This window comes from Platalea leucorodia (assembly GCF_965183815.1).
Source record: "Platalea leucorodia genome assembly, chromosome: 6".
Classification (NCBI taxonomy): domain Eukaryota; kingdom Metazoa; phylum Chordata; class Aves; order Pelecaniformes; family Threskiornithidae; genus Platalea; species Platalea leucorodia.
Genome location: NC_138828.1, coordinates 20,261,842 through 20,274,909, shown reverse-complemented (window position 1 = coordinate 20,274,909; position 13,068 = coordinate 20,261,842). Strand labels below are relative to the sequence as shown.

Here is a 13,068-nt window from a genome sequence, read left to right as displayed (position 1 = left end):
CTTTTATTAATAGAATGTTTCACTACAGTACTGAAACCGGACTTCTTTTTCCGTCCAGCCAAAATAAGTCAGGAATATGCCTTTTACATTTAGCTCACCTGTTTCACAGTCTGTGCTGGCACTATGGGAACAGACATCCGTACTGGGGTCGCGTTCACCACCACTGGTTTCGCTAGTATCAAGAAACAACATCACATTAACATATCATTCACTCAAAGTCCACAGTTCAGTCCTCCAGACTTTCACATGTGCATAATGCAAACGTACTTAATACTGTAACTATGCGCGGAGATTAACTGACCAAACTCATGGCACATAACACTTATGTCTAAGTAATACCTTTGTAAACAGGTATTTGGCACAAGAGTGTGTGCAAATGTTTCACAGCAATGCCTTAAAAACCAGCTTGGGTGCAAAGCTCCTCTGGACACTTGGCAAGAGGAGAATACAAAAACTACAGCTTGGTTTGAAATCTTTTATTCCATCACAGCTCCAGAAAGCATAGACAGAAACCAGCAGAAACATCTGGTGCTTCTAAAGCATTTTACATGGAAGGATCTTCATGTTGCAGGAGTTTTGGCAATATGTTTGTGGACTGTCCTGGCTACACGCTTTTGATACAGAGGATCTGGGACTTGCCACGAGTCACCCACAAAGCTGGTAAACTAGGGAAAAGCAACCTAAAATGCTCCAAGGATTCAGGCCCAAATACAGAGCAATTTGACACAGAGGAGCATTTCCACATACAAACCAGAGGTAACAGTAGAATATGAAATTTATAGGAGTCTACCACAAAACTAAGTACATCTGGCAGTCTTGATAGATGTCTATTATGTACTCATTTTAATCCTCACAAAACAAACAAGAAAAAAACTAAGAAAAACTTACTTCAGACAATACATTAGCACCAGCACTTACCTTGCTGAAGAGGCTGTGTATTTGTACTGGGATTTTGACTGGCCGACTGGGTTGAACTATTGGCTGTTGTGGCAGTAACGAGTCTGACATAATGGAACTTGCTTCCAGGTACCTGAATCTGCTGAACATTGGGTGCAGTTGCCAAGGGAATAATTGTCTTAAATTGAGATGTACCCACTCCTCCTACAGTAATGGTCTGCACTGCTGATTTCACAGCCTGTTAAGCCAAAAACAACACAAAGTTACTTGTACAAAGGCAGAAAGAACATCAGCGCGTTTATTCAAGTTGGTAGTGAGCAACTCTTTAATCCATTTGTATCCTTGAGAAGCAAGTCAGTTATCCCCATTTTTGCTTTCAAAAGTAAAACAGATGCAAAGAGATTAAATGCCTCTCAACAGCTCAGAAGAAACTCAGTTCCATTTTCAATGCTCTACGCTAAACACCAGAGTAAACTAATATTTACAGGAGCAGGGTGACTCAGTCCACTTGCCCCGATACAATGTCTGCCAAAAACACTTCAGGTGACTATAGAGAACATTGCTTGATTTTTGGATACAGACTGAGCAACCAACAAACCTAGAAATATTCCTACTAATAAAAACGCATAGTAAGAACTTGCAGAACTGTTTGTGCTGGACTGCGGCATGATTTATCTCTGTGCATACAAATATATCCTGTTAAGACAGTTTGCGATTAATACACAGAAATCACCGTGCAGCCCTTGAGAAGGAAATGGAACAGAGTCCGTAAACTGATAGCTGAAGACATGAGAACGAGGGCACAAGCTGAGAAATGAAAGAAGCAAGAACAATGAAGAGTAGCAAATGACATTTAAAAAAAAAAAAAAAAAAAAAAAAACACAACAAAAAAACCAAACCAAACCAAAACCAAAAACCAAACCAAAAAGGGGAAAGAAAGGGAGTTTGGCAGACCTGTGCTACCTCACAGCTGGAATAACGATACATCTGGAATTTGCAAGACTTCATTTTTCCAATTTCTTTCAAACTACAAACTGATAACAAGAAAGTGTTTATTTTATTTATACACATTCATAAATCTACTGGTTTGATAATGGCCTCTTTTTCCCAGCCTTGCTGACAACCTCAAGCCTTGGTTTATTCCTCCTTTTTCTTCTTACATCTAACTTCTTTTGGAGCTCAGCTTTTTATTCCCAGATTCTTTTAATATTGATATCAAATGTATCGTCCTTGGCATTAAGTTTTAGTATTAAATTTTGTTGACAGTATGATGTGACTTATTAGAACATTTTCCCAGCTCCTCAGCTTTCAGCAAGTACACAAATGAAACCTCCATTTGCACATATTTCACTGGAAATACAAGCCCTGTCTTTTAAGAGAAGGTGTTTTCTTAGGATTTTTTTTAATATACTGAAACCTCAACAACCCAGAGCAATTCAAAAGCAGCACTATCTGCAAGCACAGTCACAGCTTAAGTGTTATCACAGAGACCAGCATGGGCAAAGTTCCCTTTAGCACGCAAATTAGTGGCTGCCATCCAAGGACAACTGGGAAAATTGTAAAATTCAAGTGACAGTTCTTCTAAAGGCATGTTCTTGAGCCCAGTGAAGACAGGTGAAACCCTTGTATTGTGTCAGATAGCTTTGGATCAGAACTCAGTATGTATACCACACAGCCATCTCCGTTTTGTCACTCAGGGTGCCTGCATTAGAGTGACTTAACCTTTTAACAACTGTTTCAAGATGACAATTTTGTCAGTTTTACTCTGGAAAAAAAAAAAAATTCAAATCATGCTGGTGTCCATGTCCTCATATCAGCATTCCAATTATCACCTGTATCAGTAAGACGAGACTGGCAAAATCTGTCAAAGTCTCTGGTCTCGTGCTGTACATGCAACTGTGCCTGCTCCCTACTATATCCACTCTGGTTATTTACACTCATAGACATCCCTTCATGTTTACCAAAACAGGAATACAGATGCTAAGATAGAAAAAGATTCACCTAAGATTACAAAAGAGGAAAAAAGTAAGAACTGTAGTTTGTAAGAAAGGTCAGTTTTGTCTTGTCATTTGTTAATGCACATCAATTTATGTAAAATGATGATATTTTTCTAGAAATGAGACACAGGAAATTAATAATTTCTAATTCTGTGGGTCTCAGGCCACAGTGTCTTGCTTATGCAGACCTCCACCACAAGAATATGAACTCCATTGTTGCAAACCTCAAACACCTGGAAAGCAGCCCTAGTCAGTGGCATAGAAACACTTGTAGAAGAGAGAGAACCACCCAGAGAACTCTTCCTCATGTCACAAGGAGCCTTTCAGATGACTTGGGAGATTCAGTATACAGAGACAAGAACTTGCACCAAGTGGGGCTTTCCAGGTTGGAAAGCTGCTTTCCAAGAGCATGCCCTTGTACAGGCTTGCAATGGTTTGCGCCCCTCGATTGAAGAAGCGCGTGCTCCTCAGGGCAATGCTTTTGCCAATTCATAAGCAAACACCATTAAGAACACCTTGTGACTGACCACTGCCAATTTGCGGTTCAACACTCCAGTTTCCCGCAAGCGATGAGACAGAGACAAGCTAGAAGACAAAGGAAAGTCAGTCTGTACCTGGGCGGTTGTGTGGTTGACTATAGCCTTCCCAGGGGAGGAGGGTGCTGACTGCTGCACTGTGAGGATCTGCTGTCCTAACGCTACATTCAGTGGGACGCCCACCGTCTTCTGGGGGGAGCTGGGAGGCTGGGAGGCCACTGACACCACTGTTAGCTGCTTGGCAAAACAAAGAAGCAGTTTAAATCTCTGCGCAGGATACAAGACCCTGGATGTATACATTCTCCTCCTCGTGAAAGTACAGTTCTCCACCAGTACAAAGAGTTCTTTCTGTGAACAAGGGTGCTGTATATAATCACAACTCACACGGGTCTAACTGTGCAACAACAGCACATAGTAACATTAGAAACTTCAAGGCATTGCTGGTTTCCAGCACCAAAAGGCCCTTGCAGAAAGCTAGCACTGCTTCTGTTTTTTTGGTTTGGGTTTTTTTGTTTGCTTGAGTTTTTTTAAGGGAACTATCCCACTGAAGCCTGAGCACTGTCAGGATGGATTTTCTGAATAACAGCTTTATAATCAGTACCATGACTATTTCATCATAAATGGAAATTTTAAAGGAGAGCTGTGGGGAAAAAAAAAAAAAAAGCTCACCTTACACTACTGATTTAGCCAAAGTATAGGAACATCAGTATTTTCAAATCTACTTTCCAGATTCCTGTAGAGATCCAGTCTTCTGACTGCATTTCTGCAGAGTGCACTGTTTGAATACTCTATTCTATATAGCCACATCCCTTCCAAGGTTGGCTTTCTACTTTTTGTTTTAAACTTCCTGCTTTATGTTTTAAGAAAACTCTCAATTTTTGAAACCATTTGCTTTTAAAAGATACTTAGAATTACTTATCTACAGTAAATTCAAGATGTAACCCTAAGGAGTCTTTTCACCCCCACTCACTGTTAATTTTGATTCTAGATTTATACTTTTTTTTTTTTTTACACTTCTTCCTCATGTTGCTTCTTTCATTAATAATTCTCAAACACAAGTCCTTCAGTCCATTTGTAGAACATTACATAGCTAAATCACTGCTAAACTAAGAATTCTTCACTCTTACACTAGTTTTTATACATATTTAGTTTGTATGCACTATGCATCTTGTCCCTCCCCTGACTCTTCCTTTCTCCATCAATATTCCTCTTCTCAAGACAATTTTATAAAGTCTAAAATACAAGGGTCACCATGACACTTGCCTGTAACGCAGCTTACAATAGATGAGTTACCTTTTCTATCTATCGCCCACCTGTGCCAATCTCCAGCTCTGTATTTGTCAAGGACCACTGCAAATCTCATTTACTTCAGATGTGATTAGGGAAGACTAAATTATCTATACAGTAGCAGGCAATGGTTAATAAGTGCTAACCTATTAACATCACTGAGGTCTCCTCTTAAACAGCCTGTTGATGTTTTATGAAGGTATTAAAAAAAGATACTGTTTGAGCACCTGGCTAAGAGCGAACAGCTGCTCTCAGAATGGATGGTTAGGGAATAGCAAGAAGTGGTAGGAATGGGAAACTAGTGCAGTAATGCATATTTACTTAAAACCACAGTAAGGGAGCCATTTGCAAAAAATCTAACTTAGGCCATTACTGCAGAGCATCATGATGTGCAATGGAGACTCTAGAGTGGTGGGATCATAAACAGCTTGTAGCAAAGACACAGAGAGCTCCATTCAGACCACTGTGCAGGAGGGATAGCAGGCTGCAGCCAGAATCAGGTCCTTACCTTATTAGGGGATTTGAGTGGCGAGATAGCTATTTTATTTGGTGTCTGTTGTGTTGTTGTACTCAAAGATGATCCAATGACTCCGCTCTCAGAGATTGTTATTGTCTTTGGTGGTGTTCCTGGGGCAGATTGTGAAAGAACCCTACCTATAAACAATGAAGATACCATCAGCCCAAGTTATCCCTGTTTACATTAACTTTTAAAGCAATGTCTTCTCTGCATATCATGCAATTGATTCCTACTTCTGAGAGTGTATTACCTGGTAGGAAGGACACTGGCCTTCTTTAAGTTAGATTTAGCAACAAAGAAGAAAATAATTGGCATTATTGCAAATAAAAAAGACAGTTCACTCAGGCTTAAAAAAGCCAAAATGTACATTGAGCTTTCCGTGACATTCAGCTGAAAATTCTTTAAAGCCATACAGCATACTGAGGCACGCAGCCCTCCAATACACCTGCATTGTGCACAAACGCCCAGCCAGCTGGCAGTTTCCTAGGAACTCCCTGGGCTGCTGCCAACGAACAGAGTAACTGAGCATCTGTGGGGGGCTATTTCCTTTTAAAACCTTAGCCATCAGAAACAAGCTGTGTTACAGTGACCAAGAAAAAGGTGTTTGGTCTGTCTACACTCAGCTCTAAAGTGTTGGGTTTTTTTCTTCTCTGTGTTGGTGGTTGTTTTTTTCACTGCCTAACAGAATGTATGACACTCCCATGAAAATATGGGTGGTGGTGTAACTCTACAAACTATCTGCTTTTACAACAGCAAAAAAGGTTAAACATCAAAACCAGTGGCTCCAAATCATGAAATCAGTCTTGGGAATACTGCAAAACTCCCAAGAGCAGAAAATGGATTTTTTTTTTCCTTTTTTTTTTTTTCATGCTTCTAAGTTTCTTTCCAAAGAGTGCTTGAATACTGAGCTTCCCTCTGCTGCACTTTGGCTCAGACTTATTTCTGTCATAGCTTCTCTGTCACCCATTCTCTTGGACTACATTTATCAAAATAAGAAACAAACACACACCAGCATAACATTTCCATCCAAAACCAGCGATGTAACAATTAAGTCAACTGGAACTAACAAGAAAAAGCATCATCCTCATGGAAAGCTGCCTTCCTCTGAGGTCTATGTGCTCTAAAATAACCTTCACTTTTGTGCAGCCTAAATAACAGCACAAACAGTTGCCAGCAGCTGCTAAAGCCACATGCAACCTGAAAAATGTCAGAGTCTGTGGGAATTTTACCATCTACAGTATTCAATGGTTTGAGTTTGTTTTTTCCTGGTGACAGCTTTCCCTTTCTCACTACATCCCTCTGCGCCCCTTGGCATCAGCTTCCTAAACAGAATCTGGCTGCTTATATTGACAAGTCTTTCAAATTTACAACTTCCACCTCAGTTTGTAAAAATTCCCCGGCAATTAAAAATATTTATCGGATTCATAAAAACACACATACAAAATCAAAACACAACACACAAATGTTACACCGTCCCCAAAACGATGCCAGCCTCTCAAAGCTGACAAGCTGTGCTGGCTGTTTAGGATGGTGAGAGGAAAGGCAGATGTTTAAAAATACTTCTCTCTCAATTAGAGAAGCATCTTCACCTCCCAGTGATATGCTTCTCTCACAGGCTCAGGGACACATACTCTTGATTTTCCAACATATTGATTTAAAAGCTGGAAGTTTGTTTGGTTTGTAACATATCTGCTTGTCAATATTATGTAGGTATGTTTTAATTCAGACATTTCCCTTCATTCTGGAGACAAACTTAAAAACATGCTCTTGTTAGTATTTTTGTTGTGGTTCCTTACTCTTTACCAATTTCCATGTATTGCCAGATGAAAATAATGCAGCTCCAAAGTGGCTTGTTTCAGGGTTTTTAATGGTTTTGAGTTGGCTTGTTTGTTTGTTTTTTTAAACGCACAAACAGCTTAATTCAAATATTCATAAACATAGTGAAGCAATCTTATTCACAAGTCTGTACATTTGGTAGGGAATTATTTGAGAAAGGGGAAAAATTGGGGAATGGGATGGGCAATCCGACATGAGTCCGGCTTCAGGGTGCAGGCAGCGTGACAACTCAAGGAAAATATTATGTTTCAGTTATGTGTCATTCACTTATATCTATCACAGTTTTGAATACAGGAGATAGTTGCATTATTTTTAAAGCCAGCTCAAGTCTCAGTTCTGTAAAGGCTTAACAAATTCGTTTAAATATGTGGAAAAGATTTTAGGCCTACTTGGGTTGGTCAATCTGGAAGCAGTTGAAGACATCCTTCAAAGCTCTGAAGACGACTCTGGCTTCCTACATTTGTCCTTTTGAGATAATTTACATGTCTCAGATGTTACTTGCATTCATGCAATGATGCATTTAGCAAGGGACACATCAGTCCCACTGCTGTAATAAACAAATGATTACACTGTGGGTTTTTTCTTTGTTTTTTCTTTTTTTTTTTTTAAAGGACACAAACATAGATTTGATTTCCAAATAGACAAACCATTTCTTATTTGCCTTAATTATTTTCTTAGACTCTTCTGCAATGCTTGTTTTTGAAGTAGGTGAGCAACTTAACAGAAACAACACAGCTTTATTCACTTTTTTCCACTCAAACATTTTTCCTATTATATGGATGTGTTACATTTAAGTCCAACTATAAGCAAATTAAAGTAATACAAGCACACGCGTCTCCTTTTCCCCCTGGGTATTTATATAATTTATCTACAAATACTTCCTGTTTATTAAGTATCCTTTTTCTCTTCCCCAAAATCCAGAAAGTAAAAGCATCTTACAGTAAAAGCAAAATGATCAAACTCTACAATCACAAAGATAATTCTAAACAAGCACAGTGTAAAGGTACCAACAACTGCGTTTATCTGCTTCTACCCACAAAACTCTGCTAATTTTTTTTTTTCAATTGCTTGAGGTACTTCAATAGAAACTGCAGTAAAATCAAGACAGAAAAATTTCTACAATCACCATCTCTTTGAACAGCCTTTAAAAATGGTAAAGCAAAACAAGTCAAAGTAGTACAACCTGCAATGACTGGTGACACTTGAGTGGTCTGCCCTGTAACAGCTTTGCTATTGATTGGTTTTGCAAAGATCAGCTTGGTAATCACCGGGCCAGAAGTTGGGGTTCGGGTCTTCTTCGCAATCTGAAAGATGGAGGAAAAAAGATCTAAAGTAACTTGAGCATTTTGAATCTAAATTATTGTATTGGTAAGTACATTAGAAAATAAAAAGGACAATACTCGCACACGTAATTAGAAGAATAATTGCTTATCTTGCATTTCACCTCCACTTCTCGCTATGGAGAGAACTAGGATATCATCCATGCCACTTTAGAAAACCAGCCACCAAAGCAGGATAGCCAAATCCCTTACGGCTTTTTCGTAAGATATATCTCTCTGCAAACATACTTCATCTTCAAGATGCTGAAATCATTTTGTGCATGTCATTGCTCTATATAAAAATGTTAAAATTAAATGCACAACTCTCAATATTTGAAGCTTTAAAAAAAGCTACTTCTTTTTCAGCCAACCAGGACAAAACTTTTTCCTCGAGTGATTTAAATATGGCAACTACTGCTCTGAAACATCTCTTGACCTATTCTGACATAGCAGCATACTTCTATCCTGCAAATGGGGAAACATCCTTCTGCAACAGTTCTCAGAAAGTATGTGGACCACCAGTCCCTGAAAGCTTTGGGTACTCACTAAACAAGAACAAATCAGTTGGCTACACCCAGGTACAAGGGGTCTTTTTTTCCTTCTGTGATCCAGTCTCTTGAAACACAGCTGGATGAGGAACATGCATGTGCAATTCAATGAGATAGAGGACTTTAACTTGAGATCTTTATAAGCAGGGTTTTATAGTCTTAAAAGCCTTAAACAAGACTTTTTCCCCTTTTCCACGCTGACAGAAGTTAACTACCAGATACATTTACCCTAATAGTTTCTATACACTGGCATCCAGCTGGTAAATAGTTCAATTAAGAGGTTACTTCTTTCAGAGACTATTTTAACCTGTTGACTGCAGAGGCTGCCTGAAGATGCGGACTATCACTAGGATCTTCCCTGAGTCCAAGCAAGCACACTGGAAGGCATTACTGAAGCCCTTACACTTACCCATCCCACAGGTCAGGCCCATACTGCCTCTCCTCCACCACAGATGCCCAGCCACATCCCATCGGCACCAGCCATTAACTCCAGCAATATCGGAGAGGCACGACATTGGCATCCATGTGGAGAGCCACCTCTCAAAGGCACAGAACAACCTTTGTTACTCAAGTAGCTAACTGGAGAAATCACACTGATATGGCAAAGATACAGAGATGACAGCTACTTTTAACAGCCCGAGAAAGTTGTGAGTGCTTAAATGAAGCAATTGAGTAGGCTGGATGTAATGGTTTCCTACAGAAAACCCTATTTATAGAATTTGCTGACTGAAAACACCTCCTTTACAGTAGAGTAACACCAAAACATTCGAAGTATTCACTAGCATATAACAAATTCCCTAGCTGCCCTGCGAAGAGCATGTGTGAGGCTGTTTCAGCTCCCAGCAGCACACTCACAGCACAGCCAGGGAAGCCGGAGCTCCCCCCTGCTATGGCACTGGAGCCCTCCAGCCTCTCGTGGAAAGCAAATGCTGCCTCTGTCTGCCTGAGCTGTGCCCAGCCAAGGGAAGCCAGCAATGAGCAGCTCTGAGACCGGGCAGTGGCAGAAAACAGACCTCATTTAAAGGAAGCCATGTGCTGTTCCACAGCTACAGTACAAGTGTTCCTTAGAGGAAACTTATTCGAGACAGCCAGCATGGCAAGTCCTGCCTGACCAACCTAGTGGCCTTCTATGATGGAGTAACTGCATCAGTGGACAAGGGAAGAGCTACGGATGTCATCTATCTGGACTTCCGTAGGGCCTTTGACGTGGTCCCCCACAATATGCTCTCTAAATTGGAAGGATATGGATTTGACAGGCAGACTGTTTGGTGGATAGCTAACTGGCTGGATGGTCACATCCAAAGGGTAGTGGTCAATGGCTCTATGTCCAAATGAAGAACAGTGACAAGTGGTGTCCCTCAGGGGTCCATACTGGGGCCAGTGCTGTTCAGTATCTTCATCAATGACATAGACAGCAGGATCGAGTGCACCCTTAGCAAGTTTGCAGATGACACCAAGCTGAGCGATGCAGCTGACACGCCTGAGGGACGCGATGCCATCCAGAGGGACCTGGACAGGCTAGAGAAATGGGCCTGTGTGAACCTCATGAGGTTCAACACGGACAAGGGCAAGGTCCTGCACCTGCACCGGGGCAATCCCCAGTATCAATAAAGGCTGGGGGATGAAGAGATTGAGAGCAGCCCTGCTGAGAAGGACTTGGGGATACTGATAGACAAAAAGCTGGACATGAGCCAGCAATGTGCTCTCGCAGCCCAGAAAGCCAACCGTATCGTGGGCTGCACGAAAAGAAGTGTGGCCAGCAGGTCGAGGGAGGTGATGCTGCCCCTCTACTCCGCTCCGGTGAGACCCCAGTTGGAGTGCTGCGTCCAGCTCTGGGGCCCTCAGTACAGGAAGGACATGGACCTGTTGGAGTGGGTCCAGAGGAGGACCACAAAAATGATCAGAGGGATGGAGCACCTCTGTATGAGGAAAGGCTGAGAGAGATGGGGTTGTTCAGCCTGGAGAAGAGACGGCTGCGGGGTGACCTTATTGCGGCCTTTCAATACTTAAAGGGGGCTTATAAGAAAGATGGGGACAGACATTTTAGCAGGGCCAGTAGCGATAGGACAAGGGGTAATGGTTTTAAACTAAAAGAGGGGAGATTCAGACTAGATCTAAGGAAGAAATTTTTACAATGAGGGTGGTGAAACACTGGAACAGATTGCCCAGAGAGGTGGTAGATGCCCCATCCTTGGAAACATTCAAGGCCAGGCTGGATGGGGCTCTGAGCAACCTGATCTAGTTGTAGATGTCCCTGCCAATTGCAGAGGGGTTGGACTAGATGACCTTTAAAGGTCCCTTCCATCCCAAAGCATTCTATGAAACCTCCACCTCAGACCATTGGCAGGTGAAGGTCATTTGCCCAAATATGCTGCACCCAGGCCATGTTAGCTGCTTCATAGGTGGCATACAACAGTCAAGGTTTAAAACAAAAGAGAAGAAAAAAAATCTGCTCTTTTTGGAGATATATTAGCTAAAACCTTGAAACATAAGTTGTTTGAAGAAGGAAGTGTCATTCACAGCCCAGTTTACAAATTTAACTCAAAGCCATTTTAACATTTCAAGGATTCAGTTCTCTTAGCACATACACAGCTGATAGATAAGCAGGCACTTTATCAGTAAATTTTTTGTAAATTTGCACACATTTCAATTTCTGATAAATTCCCTACATTTCATCTGCTTAATTTGAGATTTCTGTTCTGCTGAAATTAATCTTACCCTGCCATAAGGTATTATTGTCCATCAACTGCTATTGCTTTTACTCTGAAGTGAGGGCAAAGTCTGGCTCAGAATGTGATTGACATAGAGCAGGAACAGCCAGCTCTGGACAACAGCAGTCATTCCCTAGTAACAGTTAATAAATGTGCTTAAATGACTTACATAAATACGTGTGAAATACTAGCTACGTGTTAACATGAAGTATTTCAGAAAAGAAACAAAAATCTCAAAACCATAGCTGGTCAACACAAGTAGCTGGGAACTCAACTTGCAATATCCTCCTCAGATAAATTCCCCCCTGCTTTTTGGATGAACTGTTTGTCTACAAAGAAGGTCTGACAAATGAGTGAATCCCCTGGCAAAACTCAAACATGGTTGGTCACAAGTGAGGAACAGCCCTTGGCCCCCAGGTGCAGGCAGTGCACTCCTGCATTCACTTGCTGCCAAGCAAACCTTTCTGAGGTTTTTGCCACTGGAGCTGATAACCCCAGCCACCTGAGAGAGCCTTCTAGGCATCAGTGGGAAAGTCGCTACCCATTTCAGTAGAGACTGGAGAAGTCAGAGGAAATAATCAAGATGACAGAATGCCCCTTTGATGCTTCAGAAAGAGCAAGTTCTCTGGAGCCCTCTGCCATTGCCTGTACTAATCATAAGAAGCTTCATATTATTCCTCTGCCTATGTAAGCTAAGCACGCTCTCTGCAAGTTACTTTGAATTAGACCACAAAAATATTTCCTGGGGCAACAAGCTCTTCCATAAGAAAGTTATATTTAGAAGCACAACCAGCCTTCTTCCCCATACAGAAGTGAAGAGATTTATCTGCAAGCATCTTTATTTAAAGGGTCAATTTGTGTCTTTACAAGCACTCTCCACTAAACAAGATGAACTAGCAAGTTTCTATGGCCAGACTTTTGTCTTCAGCTGTCAAACCATGTTCTATTCATACAGAAAAAGGCACATGCATATCTCGCGTTTACTGCTGGATTGAATACCTACATAGTCAGCTACCACAAAGGAGCTAACATACTATAAATGCACTCCCTAGATGACCTCATGGGAGCTTGTCCATGTAGCCATGCCCTACGTAATTTATATTTGGCATGATATGAAAGAATCAGGGAGTCTAGAAATAGAAGAGGAGAACAGTGTACTTCAGAGAAGATGAAGAAACTGAGCTAGGAGTGGGAGTTTGCTCTGAGGTTAGGGAGCGCACAAGGTCACTCTTCCATGATGAGATGAAGCCACAATGACGGCTTAGCAGTTTTCTTGCCACTGTAGCAACAATGCTATGGGCACGTAGATTTAACTGCTGAAATGCAGAGCCAGTTACCACATCAAGACAAGTTCAAGTTAGACTAGCTTAGTGACAGCAATGGCGATGGGTCTGGACATCTGGCTGAGAGTCACCTGCAA

The 13,068-nt window shown here is 41.3% G+C and overlaps 1 protein-coding gene across 14 annotated transcripts in view; it reads right to left on the bottom strand.

Annotated features, from left to right (window-relative positions):
* Nucleotides 1-13,068, bottom strand: part of LIN54 (lin-54 DREAM MuvB core complex component) — a 43,366-nt gene that overhangs the window by 10,533 nt on the left and 19,765 nt on the right. For 10 of the 14 annotated variants that reach the window (XR_014228477.1, XM_082314884.1, XM_082314888.1 and 7 more), the window contains 5 exons: nucleotides 8,254-8,374; nucleotides 5,226-5,371; nucleotides 3,509-3,667; nucleotides 919-1,135; nucleotides 99-172 (listed from right to left, as the gene is read on the bottom strand). Coding sequence is in view for 13 of the 14 variants with exons in the window: in XM_082314884.1 (XP_082171010.1) it covers nucleotides 99-172; nucleotides 919-1,135; nucleotides 3,509-3,667; nucleotides 5,226-5,371; nucleotides 8,254-8,374 (717 nt within the window). In the remaining variant the exon portion in view is untranslated. The remainder of the gene's footprint in view (nucleotides 1-98; nucleotides 173-918; nucleotides 1,136-3,508; nucleotides 3,668-5,225; nucleotides 5,372-8,253; nucleotides 8,375-13,068) is intronic. The other 4 variants (XM_082314883.1, XM_082314882.1, XM_082314890.1 and 1 more) reach the window with 3 other exon arrangements.